Genomic DNA, 18,634 nt, shown 5'->3' with positions numbered 1-18,634 from the left:
GTCTCCCCTCTCCTCACAAGTCACTACCACCCACTCCCCCACCCCCTCCCCGCTGAGAGGCCAACCCCAGGGGAGCAGAGAGGCAACCAGAGGAGAGGGGGGGACCAGCCCATCTCACTGTTTCCTCCACCCACCTGCATCCAGGACCACACTCGTGTTCCTGGAAAGGGACAGCCTGGCTCCTCCCACAGCCCAGGTGATCCCTGTGAACGCCCTCGCTGGGCGGTCTGCGGCTCTGCCCCTCTCCTTTTCCTCTTACCATCCTTACAGAGATGTCAGAAGCTGAAAGTGTGCAAGACCTTCCCCAGACAGTCAGTGATGGAGACAGTGAACGTACCCGCCACCGGCAAGCTTCCCTGTTCGTCCTTGTGCCCCCGCCCACTGCCGTCCTCCCCAAGCCTCCTCCCAGCCCCAGGTTAGCACTGTTGTTACCACAGAGGAGTTCGCATCTTCTGGGCGTTGATTCCGATGGCACCGGACCCCTCACACCCTCTTCTCTGTCAGGCTTCTACCGCTCGGCTGCCCATCTGGGGCTAACTCTAACACACCTCGCGTATCCGCGCGGCACAACTTTTAACCGAACACAATTCCAGTGATGGCTCTGACAGCGTGTCCATAAACAGGTGAATGGATAAACACTGAGACTGCTTCAGACCTTTGATTATTGCAAATAAAGCTGCTCTGAACCCCTCTGTACGAGTCATGGGACGGACATGCGCTTTCACTTCTCTGGGTTAAATATCCAGGAGTAAAGCGGCTGGGTCATTTGGTAAGTGCACGTTTGATTTTCCAAGGAGGTTGTCAATGAGCTGTTAACTTTGTGACTAATCAGAAGGACCCAAAAGAACAAGGAATTAGAGACCATCAGAAACGAGTAGACGGTGTGGGAAAGAGCGTGGCATGACTGCTCAGACCAGGAGACAGGGCCACAGAGCGCTCATCCCAGAGCACGTGCGAGAGCCGGAACCACAGACAACCAAGGGGCCCACAGTGTGGCTCCGTCCTGCGGCACACGAGGCACAGTCCGCACTGGATGGCGTCCGTCTGTCCCTCGAGATGCAAGTGTGAAATCCACGCTGCAGCACGGCCTCCTCACAACACCCAAACAGAACCACGAGCCGGAAGAGCCATCTAGACCTACTGGAGCGGATTTCAAAACCAGGTAACAGGTCTGTTGACATCAGGATACTACAGAGTCGTGTCCTCTATAGACGGTTAGTTGGGGAGACTGAAGCAGGGGACACTCAGCCCACGAGGACACTCGTGGCTGCTGGAGACGGGGCCCGGACGTGTGTGCCCGCGAGTGCGGACTTCTCTTCTCTGGACACCTTCTAGAGAAGTCGACACTTCCCAGCTGTCAGCTGCCCCTGCACCCCACTGACGAAGACGGGCAGCTCTCTGGTCAGAACGCACGGGCCCTGGCACGGGCAACAGTGCCCTGCACGGACTGCTCTCCCAGCCGGAAGCACCGGGGGAGCAACTGTGCCTCTTTCACCAGTACCTGAACCGTCGGTCACAGCACCCAGCGCACGGCGGATCGGCAGACCTGCTGGGTGAGCACAAGCACCCCGTCATCTCCTCAGTTGAGCCCTCAGCCCGCTGCCCGGCACACGGGGCTTCAGGGCCAACCACCAGGGCCGTCACTCAGATGGACAGGGACACGCAGGCCCCCTAAAGCTATGTGACGTGGCGGCCCAAGCTGCAATCCAACAACACGAGCGTAACCAGCGAAGGATTCTGTGGATGAAGGACATCAGGGAGGAACAATCATCCAAAGGCAAATTTCAGGAAAAAAAATAAAATAAAATAGAGTAAAAAACAAGAAGAAGAAAAAGAAAAGAAGAAAAAGCCAGGATGGGTTGAAGAGCAGGGGCTGCTGGTCGCCGCGCTGGGCCGGCCTGGAAATAGGAGACTTCTTGGCCAGGACCTCGGGGACGACTGAATGGAGTGTAGTGGCCCTGCCCCCACCCGTGACAGCAGAAGTTACTGTCACCCTTCTCTCTCCTCGAAGCAGCGGTGGCATCACCCATGGCCCCCGGCTCCCCTTGGCCCAGGCCTTCTCCTAGCGCTCGCAGAGGAAGGTAGTCCCAAAGGACCAAGCGATAGGAGGACCTGGATTCGAATCGCAGGGTATTCCCCGGGGCTGCCCGGAGCCGATGGCTGAAAGGGGTCTGGGCATGGAACGAAGCCATGGCACTCCCAATCCCTGCCCCGGCCCTGGGCAAGCCCTCCAGCATCACTTGTCAACGGGGGACGAAGAGCTCTTCTCTGCCAGGTCTGTCTGAGAGCCTGTCTACACGTGTTGTTCCGTTTCTGCTTTAAGACAAACACAAATGAACATCTTTTTTCCAAAGACCGCTGCATGAGCAATCCAAAGATCACTCAATGAGCATATGTTATTTTAGGATAAAAATCAGGGAAAGAAAAGCAGAGTACTGCCCATTCGAGACTGGACGCAGAATGCCTTCTCACGAGGTGGTAAAGGGAGAGCGGTGCTGTCCCAAGGCAAATCATGACATGTGCCTGTTCTCCCCGGAAACAAGAAATTCAAAGTAGCACATGGATGTCTGTGCGGTCTTCACGGCCGCCCATAAGCATGGAGCCTCCCTACGAGAGAGGGGGCGGGTGTCCTTACTTCTCCATTTGTCAAGCCAGCCAAAGCACAGAAACTATACCTCCGATGGCTTCCAGTCGGAACGTTAATTTACGAAGCTATCCGAAGAAAACGTACACCCAAAGCATCCCACAAAACCCTTCTTCCCCAGCAAATTAGCGTTAATACCTGTGGGCAAGGTCCCTCAAGGACTAGCCGTGCATGTGTCCCCCACTCACACTCACACACACACACACACACACACTCTCATGCTGTTCACAAATATAAGTTCCCGGAACCTGCTTGGCTCTTTCCGCCACAGGGTTTTCACCCAAGTGTGAAAAACTGTTTTCCGCATCCCACCCTCTTTTACCTGCTACAGTCCTGCCCTTTGTCTAAACCTTACCTCCATCATCACTCTCAAAGCAAAACCTTCCCTGACCCCTTAAACTGGGTCCTCCCCAAAGACACGGGCAGAGCACCGTCACCTTTCCTACCTAGCATTTAGCAAAGTTGCAGTTTTTCATTCATTTGTGAACTTGCTGGTTTCTCTCACTAGACTTGTACTAAGAGTAGCCACTAGACAACAGGCCTTTGAAGTATTTGAAATCAAATAACACTTCAGGTCTTCAGATGTACCATCCACGTCACAAAGGATCAAAGCCGCGTGTGGCTCGTGGCTACTCTGCAGGACAGATCAGACGAGGACACAGTCCCATCACAGAGCATTCGGTGGGACAGTGCCGCCCGGGACTCCGAGCTCCGTGGGGTGGGGACTGGGTGTCAGTTTACCCCTCAGGACAACCGCCAGAGCAGGACGGTACAGGGAGGAAATGGGTACCCCATGAACACGTGTAAGGGGAAAGGTGCACAGTGGTCGCTTACTTCGCTCAACCCCACCGCACTTCCTGGAAACCACGGATGAGATCGTGTCCGTCCTCTCACCTGGTTAGAATGGAGTATTAGTTACTCCGAGGACGAGGACATACTTCAAATATGCTATCATGTCCACTCCCTTATCCAGTATTTATGAGCATCTAATGTGTATCACAACACTACACATAGAAATTAGCTCACGGGCGCCTGGGTGGCTTAGGCAGTTAAGCATCCAAGCCTTGATTTCGTCTCTGGTCATGATCTCAGGTTCATGAGATCGAGCCCAGTGTCAGGCTGTGCTCGTGTGGAGTTGACTTGAGCTTCTCTCCCTCCCTCTCCTCCTGCCCCTCCCTGTGCTCCTGCGCAAGCAGAGAGAGTCAATTATCATAGGGTTTCACCTACTTGTGGAGCATAAGGAATAACACAGAGGACACTGGGAGAAGGAGAGGAGAAGGGAGTTGGTGGAAATCGGAGGGGGAGACGAACCATGAGAGACTGTGGACTCTGAGAAACAAACTGAGGGTTTTGGAGGGGAGAGGGGTGGGGGGTTGGGGGAGCCTGGTGGTGGGTATTAAGGAGGGCACGGACTGCATGGAGCACTGGGTGTGGTACATAAACAATGAATCTTGGAACACCGAAAAAATTAAATTAAATTAAAAAAATAAACACCAGCAAAAGAAAAAAACATAAATAAATAAATAAATAAATAAATAAAATCCTTTTTAAAAACTAGGTTAAAACGGGTAACTAAAATTGTTTTACTGGTGAATTCCACCAAACATTTAAAGAATTAATGCCAATTCTTCTCAAACTCTCCCAAAAAACTCAAGAGAACACTCCCAAGCTCATTTTGCAAGGCCGGCACTATTACCCGGCCGGACACCAAAGTCAGGGAAAGACACTATCAGAAGGCTTCAGATCAATATCCCTGTGGCATATAGATGCAAAAATCCTCAATAAAACATCAGCAAACCAAACCCAACAGCACATTAAAAGGATTACACACCAGATCAAGGGGATCTCTCCCTGGGACGTAAGACAGTGCAATGTACACAGTGAATACATGCGATTCGCCACACTACACAGAATGAGGGCTATCATCCGTATCATCCCAGGAGATGCAGAAAAAGCATTTGCCAAAATCAAAAATAATAAAACACGTGGGGATAAATTTAACCAAGAAAGTAAAAGATCTAAACAGTGGAAACCATTAAGACCTCAATGAAAGAAGCTGATGATACAAGTACATGGAGACAGCCCCCGTCCCTGGATTGGAAGAATTTGTGAAAAGTGTCCATAATACCCTAAGCCATCTACAGATTCAGTACAGTCCCTATCAAAGTTCCAATACGTTTTTCACAGAAAAAGAACAAGCCATCCTGAAATATTTATGTAGCCACAAAGGACGGAGTAGACAAAGCAACCCTGGGGGGTTGAGGGCAGAGAAGAACAAAATCAGAGGCGCCACATGTCCCCGTTCCCAGCTATACTACAAAGTTGTAGTCAAAACACTAGGGCACCGGCATGAAAACAGACACACATACCAATGAAACAGAGCAGAGCGCCCAGATATAAACTCCCACATACACTGTCAACTAACATGCGTCAGGAGAGCCTGAAATGCTCAGCGGGGAAGGACAGTCTCCCAGGTTAGTGGCGCTGGGGAAAGTGGGAAACCACGTGCAGACGAGCGCGACTGCAGCCGCACCGGACGCCACTCACAAAAACTAACTCAAAACGTGAAGGCTTAAACGCAGGAACGTCAACAATGAAACACCCGGAAGAAAACGCAGGGGAAACCCCCTCGGCATGGGTCTTGGCAGCAATTCTTTGCCAGGACGCCAGAAGCACAAGCAACGGAAGCAAGAATCAGCAAGTGGGGCTACAAGCCGAGCTCCTGCGCAGCCAAAGAAACAATCAACAAAATGAAACGGCAACCTACAGAACGGGAGAAAACTCCTGCCCATCCATCTGGTTAGGGGTTAGTACCAGAATATAGAAAGAATGCACGCGGCTCGGTGACAAACCAGCAACCGGAACGTGAGAAGGACGGCGTCTCCACAGGAACAGCTGCAACGGCAGCAGGTGCAAATCAAACCCCAACGAGCCATCGCCTCGCGCCCCTTACGGCAGGCATCGAAAAAGCGGTCCAGGTTGGCGAGGATGTGCAGAAAAGGAAGCCCTGGGGCGCTGCTGGTGGGAATGCAAGTTGGTGCAGCCACTGCGGAGAACAGTGTGGAGACGCCTCAGAAATGCAGGACTGCCTTCTGGTCCAGCAGCCCACTTCCGAGTATATGCCCCAAGGAAATGAACATCGATCTCAAGGAGGTATCGGACTCCCGTGCTCACAGTGACATTACAGCCAAGGCACAAAAGCTGCTTACATATCCATCGACAGAGGAAAGGGGTACAGAAGATGTGGTGTATACACAACCCAACGTTATCCCACAAGAAGGAAGGAGCGCTTGCCGTCTGCAACGATACGGATGGACCCTGAGAGCATTATGCTAAGGGAAATAAGTCCAAGAAAGAAATACTGAACGTCGCTTATATGTGGATCCAAAAGAGCCAAATTCACAGGAATAGAGACGGATGGTTATCAGGGGCTTAGACGTGGGGAAACGGTCAAAGGATACAAATTTTCAATTAGAAAATGAATACATTCTGGTGATCCAGGGCACAGCACTAGATTATGTTTATTACACTATTGCATATTACATAAAATGGCTACAAGAGTAGATCTTCAATGTTCTCACCACGTGGGAATGCAAGCTGGTGCGGCCACTCTGGAAAACAGTATGGAGGTTCCTCAAAAAGTTAAAAACAGAGCTACCCTACGACCCAGCATTTATACTCCTAAGAATTTACTGAAAGCATACAAAAATACTGATTCAAAGGATACCTGCACCGCAGTGTTTACAGCAGCATTGTGAACAATAGCCACTTTAGGCAAAGAGTCCAAGTGTCCACCAACCGACAACACATCGAGATGTGGCAAGTACAACAGGATATGACTCCGCCATTAAAAAGAATAAAACCTTGTCATTTGCAATGATGTGGATGGAACCAGAGGGTATGACGCTGAGTGAATCAGTCCATCGGAGGAAGACAAATACCATATGATTTCACTCATATGCGGTATTTAAGAAACAAATGAGCCCATGGTGGGGAGGGGGAAACAGAGCGGCAAACCAAGAAACAGACTCTTGACAATACAGAGCAGACTGGTGGTTACCAGCGCAGCGGTGGGGGTGGGGGCAACGGGTGATGGGGCATTAGGAGGGCACTTGTGATGAGCACTGTTATATGGGAGTGCTGAATCACTGTATTGTACACCTGAAATGAATTACACTGTGTGTTAACTGGCATTTAGATAAAAACTTAGGAAAATGTTCTCACCACAAAAAAGAAACTATGGGTGTGACAGAGAGGTCGGCTAAAGCGACGGGTGGTCATCATTTTGGAGTGAATCAAATCAGCACACGGCAACTCAGAGTGTCATGTGTCAATTTTATCTCAAAAAAGCTGCAAAAGATTAAAACCGGTAACTGTACACCTTTCACGTGCTTTCTTATCATTTGGATGTACAATCGTGGGACGTGTCTGTTAGAACACAGTCTTGTTCTTACTGGGCAACATCAGTAGTTACCAGGGAAAGGCAAATTAAAACCAGAATGATATGCTACCACCCATGGGCCAGAAGAGCTAAAATTTAAAAGACCTACGATTCCAAGTGGTGGGCAAGGGTCTGGAGCAGCAGAACTCCCACGCAGATGGTGTGTGTGAATCCAAACAAGCACCCCGAGAATCCAGACGGCTAAACATCTATTCACGCCAGACAGACGTGTGAGCCGCGATCCAGCGGAACCACTCAGAGGCGTGTGTGGGTTCACGTCCACCAAATGCCTGTGCCGGAAAAATTCCAGTGGTTCAAAATGGCCAAAAGCTGGGAAGAACCCCAACGCCCAGCACGAGCGGATGGACTACGGTACTTTAACACCGTGAAACAGCACCTAGCAATAAAGAGGAGCAGACGCAACACGTGACAGCACGTGTGACTCTCGGACATAACGTCAAGTAGGAACATGAAAGTTCTGCCTCCGGGACTAGATGACTGTGCTGTGCACGGAAGAAAGAACGGGACACACGGGAGTGTGCACCAGCTGTACCTCTTCCCTGAGTCAAGAGCAGGCAAAGCTACTGTCCGATGACGGAAGCCACAGTTCAGGTCATCTCTGTACGGAGTCCTCACTGGTGACAAGACTCGGGGAAACCGGAGAGGTACAAGGTACCCACCCAGTTCTGGGCACTGGTCGCAAGGATAAAGGAGCCTAAAACTAGAAATTCACCCAGGGCACCGGGCACCTCAGTCAGGTAAGGGTCTGACTCCTGATTCAGGCTCAGGTCCTGATCTCAGGGTTGTGAGATCGAGACCCGCCAGGCTCTGTGCTCAGCATGGAGTCTGCTTGGGATTCCCTCTCCCTCACCTCCTCCCCACTTCCCAACTCTCTCTCTCTCTAAAATAAATAAAATCTAAAAAATAACTTAAAAAATACAAACTCATCCAGCTGTGTATGTAACATCTGTGCCCATTACTTCACGTAAGTCGCATTTCTGTAAAAAGACTCAAATACCGGGCACCTGGGTGGCTCAGTGGGTTAAGCCTCTGCCTTTGGCTCAGGTCATGATCTCAGGGTCCTGGGATTGAGTCCCGCATCGGGCTCTCTGCTCGGCAGGGAGCCTGTTTCCTCCTCTCTCTGCCTCTGCCTGCCTCTCTGCGCACTTGTGATCTCCGTCTGTCAAATAAATAAATAAAATCTTAAAAAAAAAAAAGGCTCAAATACCTTTATAACAAAAGTAAGGTACCTGGGAATAAATCCAGTAAAACACCTTAAGACCTTTACAGAGAAAATTAAAGTATGTTATGAAAGACCATCGCGATGACAAGTGGACAATACTGACAGATATGAAGACTCCCACAAAAATGCCGATTTTTCCCCAAATTGATGGGCAGGTCAACACGGACCCTGCAGCATTCTCACAGACGACTTGGAGGTTCGGACAAACTGAATCTAAAATACACGTGGGAGATGCAAGGACAGAACAGGTGGAAAAGCCTCAACACCGGTCTAGGGAGGAGGCTTCCCCAAGCAGGAAATGGATAGTGAGGTCCAGCTCTGTCTGCCGACAGCGGCCCAAATTCCGAATCCAGAACCACTGGCCTGAGACAAGGACGGAGCTTTCCAGCAAGACGGAAGACAGTCCCTTCTCAGTGGCTGCCCCTCGTGGCCACAGGCAGGAATCATCAGGTGCACTTTAAAAACCCCACGGGCCCAGGTCACACCACGCCCAGCAAACCACCGTGGGGCGGGGGGGCGGGGGGTGTTGGGGACCAGGAAGAGGTCGTAAAGAATCTCCCGTGATTCCACAGCGCAGCCAAGTCTGAGAGCCACCGGCCGCCCCCAGACTGTAAGCCTGAGAGAGCTCAGCAGGTCAGACAGACACTAGTGATTTCGTGTTTCTGAAACACGAGCTCAGCAAGAGAAGAGGCTCCGTGGAGGGTGAACCAGCCACGAAGGCCGGACCATGTGAGCCGCGCCGGGGCCTTGATCCAGAGTCTGTGCCGAGCCCTGGGAAGTGGTCCGACAGGATGACACAGTCAGGTTCTGCTCTAGGAAGGACCAGGGAGCACGGTGAGCAGCCAGGAGACCGACCAGAACCCTACAGCAGCGGGAAGGGCTAACGAGAAGGGCTGGCAATACTCAAGAGACAAGCTCACAGCAAACCAGCCTGCAGTGATCCATGAAAATCACCCCTTTCTCTTCGGAAAAAGAAAACCTCCTGAATCCCTCTACTGAACACCTACCTAATCTGCTTGCCCGCGAATCCCCACCAGCGTGGCTGGGAAGGCAGTAATGAGAGCAGGGAGATCAACGGCTTCGGCTCCAGGGACAGCAAAGGATCACCTGTTGCGGAGGACTGACAGCCCGCTGGGTTATGGTTCTATCCTGGTGGTTTAGGAAGTGATCTTCCCGCCTGAATTCACATCCAAGAACTGAGTCAGCCGTCCCACCTGCAGGGTGAACAGTGGCCCGGGGATACGGGTACTCCCACGGGTTACTAGACAGAAATCTGGGGCAAGAACTCGGCTTCGGGGTGTTGTGAAGCTTTTTCTCACTCACAGATGTGGTCCTGAGAGCCCCGGGGAAGCCAGGCAAGCTGACCTTTCCCAGGCTGAGCCGCTGAGCTGTGAAGTTACGGTCTGTGAGTCAGAAGGCAGGCGGGCGGGCAATATGGCTCAACACCTCGGGCAGGCTGTTGGGCGCGTCCATAACCTTGCCCTTCAGACAGGAAGCAGATAACCCACTGAACACAACACAAAAGCGGCATGTGATCTGACCAGGGGCCAACACAGTCTGGAAATGACCGCAGGCCTGATTACCACCCAGGAGATGGGCCTCTGAGCTCAGCTCGGAGACGCATAGAACTGAGAAATGCACGGTCCCCACCCGGAAGAGAAAAGCTGGAGAAAACTCAAGACCAACTTCTCCCAAAATGATCAAAGAACGGAAATCAAAGGGAAAACTAACCGGGAATCTGTTGACAGGCAGCTACAGGGGAGAAGAGGGGGCTGCCGTAGGATCTCGAAATCGTGTCTCCTTGGAGCTGGCCGGGAGGGGAACGCCAGCCCCTGCACTCGTCCCAGCCTCTCCCCTCTCCCTGTGAGATCAAAGCTCTAACCTCCAAGTGGGGAGCAGCAAAGACTGTCTGAGCGCGTGGATGGAAACCCACCACCGCTGGGGACGGGGAGCAGCCACCAGCCAAACCTCCACCCACATTCACCTGCCCCAGAGGAAGAGCTTCACCGGACACGCGGTCAGGTACACGGACCAAGAGCAGAGAGAGGACGTCGGGCCTGGGTGGCACGGCTCCTGAAGCCATGTGAGCAGAGGAGAGAGTCTTAAGAAAGAGGGAACTCGGAAAACACAAGAGGGCCCTGGGTGGAGCCCTGAGGAACTCCGTGTGCAAGGCTGAAGGGGACAAGGGCGACTCGGCAGAGGAAGCGGAGAGCTCCAGGCACGGCGCTGGGAACTGGAGTTAAGAGACACAGAGGACACTGGCCTCGCTTTTAAGCCTGTACGGCGAGGAAGACTGAATGTGCGGACACAGCTGCAGCAGCGGGGACCCGTGCCAGGACAGACGCCGGAGAGCATGGGCGCCAGACATAACGCCACCTCCGGGGACAGCAGTGCCACCTCTCAGGGGTACAGCAACAGAGCGGCGAGAACCAACAGGCGGTGCCTTAATAACATGCCCTCGGTGTGCGGAGCTCTCCCCATCCATGGTCCTCTCCAGCCTCGGCAAAGCCACGATTCAGTAAAATCCTTGGCCATCCTCAAAACACACATCTGCAAAAGCCTCGGGCCTCTAGGAATCGTACAGAGAAAAGAGACGTGGCGCAACCACCTCTGATTTCCGAATAATCCAGGATGAGTCATTTCTCTGTAAAAAATAAGACCGAGATTTCCAAGAATTCGTATTTCTTTTCAAAGAGAGCAGCAGAGCAGGACACAGCCCCGGACCAGCGCAACTTCGGAGCCCGGCGCCGGGGTGAGGCACCAGCAGGAAAGGGGGGAGCCTATCGCACAGCAGCAGCTCTCCGCCCCGGCGGCCATCCCGAGCTGCGGTGTCCGTTATCGTGAAACTGCGAAGGAGCAAAGAACAAGGAAATGCCAGACGGAAGCACAGGGCTGGGGCTTTGCTGTTGTTCACGTGGGCTGTGCGCACGGCTTGAACTCACAACCCTGAGATCCAGACCTGAGCTAAAAACAAGAATCTGGAGCTTCACGGATGGAGCCACGCAGGCGCCCTGGAAATACGGGTCTTTTCATTTAAGTCTCCAAATGCGGACCAAGAACTGAACGTGCCCACCTTCCCGTGGGCAGAGCCGGTCTTACGCATAATAAGCATGAGGCATTTCAGGCAAGAAAATACGGATTTTTCCACAGCGAACGGAATAAATCCTGACAGAGCTTACCAAACTGCCCGGCCGGCTGCCGTACTCCGGGCCGCAAACACAGGACGTCTGTCAGGGAAGGCCGCCCAGTGGGGAAAGGACCCGGCCCAGGCCACTGGAGTCTCCTTCCCGCACGAGGCCCTCCTCCCCAGCCAACCAGGCCCTCTCCTGCTTGAGACCTACATGCCTCCCCCCTTGAACTGTTACACCTGTCACCTACCACACCCAGGTGCATCCACCCACAATCTCCATCACATGAACCTTCTGAAAAGCTCCCTGAGGCTCACCAGGACTTTCCAGTAAAGCCCACAGTTCTTCTCCGGAGTATCAGGCCTCCCACAGCCCCCTGCCCCACCGTCCTACCCAGATCCTCTCTCTCTCCGCCCAGTCCTCTACCCCACTGCCTCCATCCCTCCCCTCTGATGTCGAGCTCCCTCTTCCATGAGGCACCGTTCGAGGGCCCTGCACCCAAGAGTCTGACCATCCCGACCCAGACGGCTCTCCCTTCCCTGACCTCAGCGTCAGGAACACTGCATGTGGCTTCACAACATGCCAGTCATCCCTCCTTCAGTATTTGCTGGACGTCCTCTCTGAGCCAGGCCCTGTGCAGGAGCAGGAGCCGTGTGGGAGAAACTACCAGCACTCAGAGGTGCCAGCGGAGGCCTTCGAAGAGGAAGCGAGCGAAGCTGGGCTAGCGGGCGGAGGCTGCCGGCCGCTGCAAGGGGAGGAAAAGGCAGCCGCTCGACACAGTCCCTCAGAGCGGCCCAAGTAGGAAATGCGACCGAGCCGCAGCAGGAAGGAGGCCGGGAGGGCAGGGGGCTGGCTGGGACCAAATTACGTAGGACATTACACTCCAAAGTCAGAAGCACGTTTGGTTTCAAGAACAAGCAAAGACATGCCAGGATGAATTCAAGAAGGCAAGGCCCGTGGCGGGAGATCAGTACGTTCCTGCAGTGGTCCCCGGGCAGAGGTGGGGGGACACAGGGACGTTTAGCAGAGAGCGCAGATGACACGGTAGGGAGCAGACGGAGCTTCAGCGGTCACAGAACAGCCCACTTCCGAGTGCCCAGTGGCAGCTCTCGCCCACGAGGAAGGAAAGGGAGAGAAGAGGTTCTGCAGGGGGCTGCGGCGCATCGGGGTCCCCGTGGGGTGCACATGAGCGGCTGTGGGAACTGCCAGGTGACAATGTCAGGAAGCCAGCTGAAAACAGAGCTGTGCACTTCGGGAGCAGAAATAAAGACTCCAGGCAGCACAGAGTTGGAATCGTAGGTCAGGAGCGGTTACGATCATCCAGAACAACACGACATTTAAAGAAGCAGGCACGGACCAACGGCCAGGAATGTCATCAGTCTGGAATACAGACAAAAGGACAGAACCAGGACGGGCGAGTGCGGAGGGAGGAAGGGGCACCCACACCGGACGGGGGCTGATGATTGGGATCCCGGCCCGGGGAGGCACACGCAGCGGCCTGGCATGATCTTCGAGCCAGCACCTTGGTGAGAAACTTCGTGGATAAAAACAATTTTTCAGTCTGGTCCCGTGAAAAAGCTGTCACGCAAAAGCAGCATTATGAAAACATTTCTGATGTTTTTATTCTTTTAAAAACATTTTAGGGTAAAACAGAACACTGACCAAGCTGCATAAAGTGTATCGTTGGATGAAGATTCACTGGACCCACCGCTCGGCTCAGGCCACGGGGTCCTGCCTGCCCCCGGGGGGCCTGCTGCTGGCCTCATGCACAACACAGCATCCGCCCTCCCCTGAAGCTCGCGCCCTGCCCTGACCTCACGGCAGTCAGTTCCTGGCTTTTCTTTTTTTTTTTTTTAAGAGTGTATTTATTTATTTGACACAGAGAGAGAGCACAAGCGGGGGGAGCAGCAGGCAGAGGGAGAGGCAGGCTCCCCAATGAGCAGGGAGCCCGACACAGGGCTCGATCCCAAAACCTGGGATCGTGACCTGACCTGAAGGCAGGCGCTTCACCGACTGAGTCACCCAAGGCGCCCCATAATTCCATGTTTTTAATTAATTAACTTTTTCTTGTGAGAGACAGCGTGCAAGCAGGGGGACGGGCAGAGACTACAGACTCCCTGCTGAGCACAGAGCCCAAGACAGGGCTCGAACTCAGGACCCCAAGCGAAATCAAGATTTGGCTGCTCAGCCGACTGAGCTGCCCAGGCGCCCCAACACCTCATAATTTCATGCTGTTGTTTTTTTCAAGGCCCAGACTCTAAGGTTTTACCCAATCCCTCTTCTCTTACAACTGTACCTCCTTTCTTCCACACAAGAACCCTAGTTCAAGACCGGATGCTAGAATCAGATTGTCACAAAATTAATGACTCGCTCTCTTCCACATCAGTACACAGCTTCCCGATACCAATATTCTCTCTGTCAAAGGAATTACTGAAAGGAGTTTACAACTACTTTGGCAGACAGCGGCATCATCATCAGGGAGGAGTAAGTTTTCTACCATCTCCCTCCAGCACGCTGACTTAGACAATCACCCACCACCGAGAGGGCCTCTGCGGAGGTTCCGGAGTCCAGGGGAGAAGAGCCCACACCTACACCGCAGAAGCCAAAAACTCCGCAGCTGGGCACGCAGAAGAGGCCCAAGTCAGCCCTCCCGCCCCGAGGCAAAGCCCAACAGAGAGCGGCCAGCCCTCAGCCCGGGACTTCTCCCTCAGGGACGTGGAGAGCGTGGGAGCCCGCCCCTCGCTTCCTCAGTGGTGCAGGGTGGCGGCCAAGGAGGGCCGTTGCTCCCGTGCCCCATCCAGAATGTTGAGGTCCCAAAAATCTCCTTCGAGGGTTTTTACTGAACCCAGGATAGGATGAGGACCGCACACGGCATTTCACTGTTGGATCTCGCCCGTCTCCTTTCACCTGCATCCGTCCTCCCGTCATCTACTCTCCAGAGCGGCTGGGAAGGTTAAGCAGAAAGAACCCAAGTCAAGCGGCCGGTCCGGGCTTACATGCAGCACCTGACACCGCTCCATACACATTACCTCCCTGCTACGCGTCTGCAGCCCACCCGGAACCCAGGGTCCCGTCCTCAAGATGGCTATACTGACTGTCCTAAATTCTTAACCTGACATCCAATTTCGGTAATCTGAGTCCACGCTGGGAAGGCAAACCAGGTCAGTGAGTGCTTCCCGGATGAAGGCTTCTGACCATGTCACACTGAGAGCCACACGTAGGTCACCTCCCGGGCCCCAGAGGCCTCCACCACTGCGGTTACGGCTGTCTCTGGGCAGGCCCACACAACGGCCTGTCTGGCGCTAGGCCAGCGTGGTCAGCACATGGTGTAACATCAGCTCTGCCATGCGACACGGTGACTCAATACCTCCACCTGCCAGTCGGTGCCCGTCCCCGTCAGCATACTTGGTGCCCTCTGCCCACCTCACCCACTCAGGCGGCCACCAGTGTGCTCTCTATATTTGAGAGTCTGGAGGAGTTTCTGTTTTCTTTTTTGTCTGTTTTGTTTCTTGAATTCTTGACTCCTTAGCCCAAACTACACAGACACGGCATCATCCACTCACCAGACTCTGGAAGGTCCTTGTGGGCCTCGGTGCCCACCTCCTCTCCTCTGTGAGACTCGCCCTGGTGGTGGACATTAAGACCCTGGGCCTCCAGTTCTACAGCTGGCCGTGGGAACAACCATCGCCAGGAGAGAGGACATCCAGCGAGCGACCCCATATTCTGCGTCACACGTGAGCTGTAGCTAACTGACGGGAAATCAGACCAGCCTTGCGTTTACAAAACACTTAGCGATGGTGATCTAGCCCCCTCCGATGTGGTTTTATTTTACAGGACAGGAGAAGGTACTCTCAGACTACGAGTCCCGGACTACAACTCTGCTTTCAGCTTGGAAGGGTAGAGCTCTGTAGCGAAAGGCAGAAACACGCACCACGACAAGCACAGGAACTCACAGAGCCACCGCGAGGCGGACAGGTACAGGAGCCCTCCTGTCGCGTCTCTCAGGGAGAGTGGCCACTGTTGGGAGGTAGCCACGTCAGCGTCCCGTTCTTACTCCCCACAGCTGGGTGGCTCAGCTGGACATCTGCTTGCCCAGACATGGCCCTGGGACAAGAGCTAATCAAGCACCTCCTCGACAGGTGTCAGGCACCATTTATTCTGCCAAACTCGTCTCTGGGGAAAAAGAAGAGTCAGAACCTGTCTGTAACCCTCCGTCTCCTTGTAGAAAAATGCAGTCTGGTGGTATCAGGCAGTTTATAAACAGAAAAAAATCCACCCAATCCAATACTCTTTAAGCCCTGGTATAATGTTAAATCCACCTGACATTTTCACAGTTTCTTATGTGTCCAACAGTAAATTTGCTCTTCTGCCTTTGTTAATAATACACAAAAAAATGTTAATCAAATATTAGTATTATACAAGGAGGCTCGTTATGCTTAAACACTAGAGAGAGCACAGGGGAGCAAACTTCATGCCGAGTGTTATGGACTAAATGTCTGTGTCCTCCCCGAATCCCCACGCTGAGGCCCTAACACCCAGGGTGCCCCTGCTCCGAGCGGGCCCCCGCACCACGGGCGGGAGGGGGAGGAGGGGCTCACTCAGGCCTCCAGACCCGCAGTGCGCACCAGCGCTTCCTCTGTGGCGGCCCAGACGGCGTGAATGGAGGCTGAAGAGGACAGGTGGGGTCTCAGTTGCCTGGAACTTCTCTAGAGGAAGGAGGCAGATGGGCAGGAAAAACCAACACGACACTTGGAGGAACCGTGCAGAGTCAGTAACACAGGTGCCACAGAGCGACGAGGGCCGGGGTGCTGGTCCGGCTGATGCAGTCAGGGCGGCCGTCTGAACAGTGGCGGGGTGGGGGGCGGTGCAGATTGTGGGGGAGAGAGATTCAGGTGAGGGCAGAGCCGGTACAGAGGCCCTCAGCCAGGACCACTGGGCGTGCTCCAGCGACCAGGTGGCCCACGTGGCTGAAGACGCCTCAGGGACGCAAGAGGGAAGACGACCGTCCCCATCACGGGAACACAGAATCTTAACTAAGCTGTGCCTCTCGAGTTCAATGGGACAGCCTCATCCCTGAGCACCCACGTACATGTGAGATCCTGACTGGAGAGAGAGGCCCATTCCCACAGAGAGAGAGACAGACAGACAGACAGACATCTCGTCCCCGGAGATAACATAACTACCAGGCCTCTGGGCCTCGGTACCAGCTGATTCCTTGCAGGCCAAGGCCTGAGGGGCCTGTGCTTTTTCTTCATCAAGGAAGCTTTCTGGTTCAGGCCCGAGTCACACAGGAACTCTGGGAGCCCCTACAGGACCCCGCCAGGCAAAGGGAGCTGCATCTCGTCACGTCCCAGAGTCTTGGGGCACTCAATCCCGGACTTATCATCCACGCTGACCCTCTGGGCCACAGGAAGGTTGCAAGGACGGACTCTAGAGTCAGGCTGCCTGGATGCATAACCCAGTTCTGCCACTTCCTAGCTGTGTGACCTCTGAAAAATTACTCAACCTCTCTAGGCCTTAATTCCGCATTTGTAAGGTGGAGACATTAATAGCACCTACTTCCTAGGGTTGCTGTGAGGGTTAAGTGAGCTGATTTACGTACCCTCTGAAATACCAGCTGCTACCATCACTGTCCTGCAGGAGACAGACCCTTCCTCATTAGGCATCCTGGGCCCAAGAGCCCAGGCCAGTCCCTGCTTCATAGCATGAGGCAGTGAAGTGTCGTGTCATGCTACAGATAGGGGATGGGGGACGGACCATAACTAGCATCCGTTGACCCCGTACCAGGCTGCAGGTGGCATATAAGTCCTTGTGACAACCCTGGAGATGCTTACAAGTATTTGATAAACTAGGAGACTAAGAGAAGTCAAGGTCACTCGCCCAAAGTTACACAGTGAGTTCTAACGGCAGAATCTGCTATCTCAAACCATAGCCTTCAACTGAATGCTTGCGGCCCCCAAAACTCCCGTGTTGAACCTCGAAACCCGAAGGTGCCTATATTTGGAGACAGGGCCTATGAGGAGGTGATAGAGGTTAAGTGAGGTCACGTGGGTGGGGCCCTAATACAGCAGGGCTGCTGTCCTCTTAAGGACAGGAGGCGCCACAGGCTAGTGGCCGATCTCACATGGGTCTTGTTCCAGCCGCCTGAGCTAATACACCCCATGATGCCCCCGAACAGACGTACAAACGCATACGTCCGCTCGCGATCTGACACAATTAATCCAGTAGATCTTACTCCTAACCAGCTAGTCCTAATGCTACAACGAATATAAATGCCCGTTTTCTCCAGATGCCCCCTCCCTACAGAAACCACAGCCTCGGAAGAAGAACTTCACCATCACGGCTAATTAGATCGCAGCAGTTATACCTGAAGAAAAATGCAGTCACTCCACCAACTTAAAACGACCTCCTGGCACTTGAGCACAAGATGATAAAAAGTGTGAATTAAGAAATGATTTAGCTAGCAAGTACCCTTATTGCTTTCAGGTCTATACAGGACCTCGGTGGGCAGACTAAGTGCCCGGGAGAAGGCTCAGGCAGCTCGAGTTAACGAATGGCAAGCAAGTTAGGAGGAGGGAGCCACAGGCACGGAGGGGCCACGACCTGCTGATTAAGACTGGGGGGCGGGGGGCGGGGGGCTTACCGTCGCTGAGGTCTTGGAGGAGATTCTCCTGGCACGAGAAATCCAGCTTCACCTTGATGTTGACCACGAAAGTGGCCACCTTCCCCGGCTGCAGAGGAAACTGGGCGAGGGTTTCTTCCAGGCTCCAGCTCAAGAAGTCGCCGTACAGTTTTTCTACAATGATGAGGACAGGGGTGATGAGGATGGTGGGACTGAGGCAGGAGGCGACTCACCAACCCCCTGGGAAATCCTCACGCAGCCCCAAAGCAAAGGAAAAGGCAAACCATGGACAACGTGAGACATCAAAGTGCCAAGAAGATTCCAGACTCGTGGGTGGTGCGAGGCAGTGGCTGCTGCCTGTGAGCGAGGCGTGAGGGGCAGACCACCGAGCCTGGGGCCAGCTCGTCCCCACTCCTGCTGCGGGCTTCCTCTCGCCAAAAAATCAGCGCACCCTTTGCTCACATGAAGGGAATAAACGGATTCGGGGCTAACCGGAACTTCCCCACCAGGACGGCCTCGCTTGTCTCCTTAAGGAGAAACAGATCCACGCCGAGTG

The 18,634-nt window shown here is 53.6% G+C and overlaps 1 protein-coding gene across 1 annotated transcript in view; it reads right to left on the bottom strand.

Annotated features, from left to right (window-relative positions):
* Nucleotides 1-18,634, bottom strand: part of TRAPPC9 (trafficking protein particle complex subunit 9) — a 510,796-nt gene that overhangs the window by 354,066 nt on the left and 138,096 nt on the right. The window contains exon 16 of the mRNA XM_080803019.1: nt 18,100-18,252. Within this exon, the coding sequence (XP_080659145.1) occupies nt 18,100-18,252 (153 nt within the window). The remainder of the gene's footprint in view (nt 1-18,099; nt 18,253-18,634) is intronic.

This window comes from Martes martes (genome assembly GCF_963455335.1).
Source record: "Martes martes genome assembly, chromosome: 4".
NCBI lineage: Eukaryota > Metazoa > Chordata > Mammalia > Carnivora > Mustelidae > Martes > Martes martes.
Note: the sequence above shows the minus strand (reverse complement) of the source record. Positions and strands in the feature narration are given on the sequence as shown.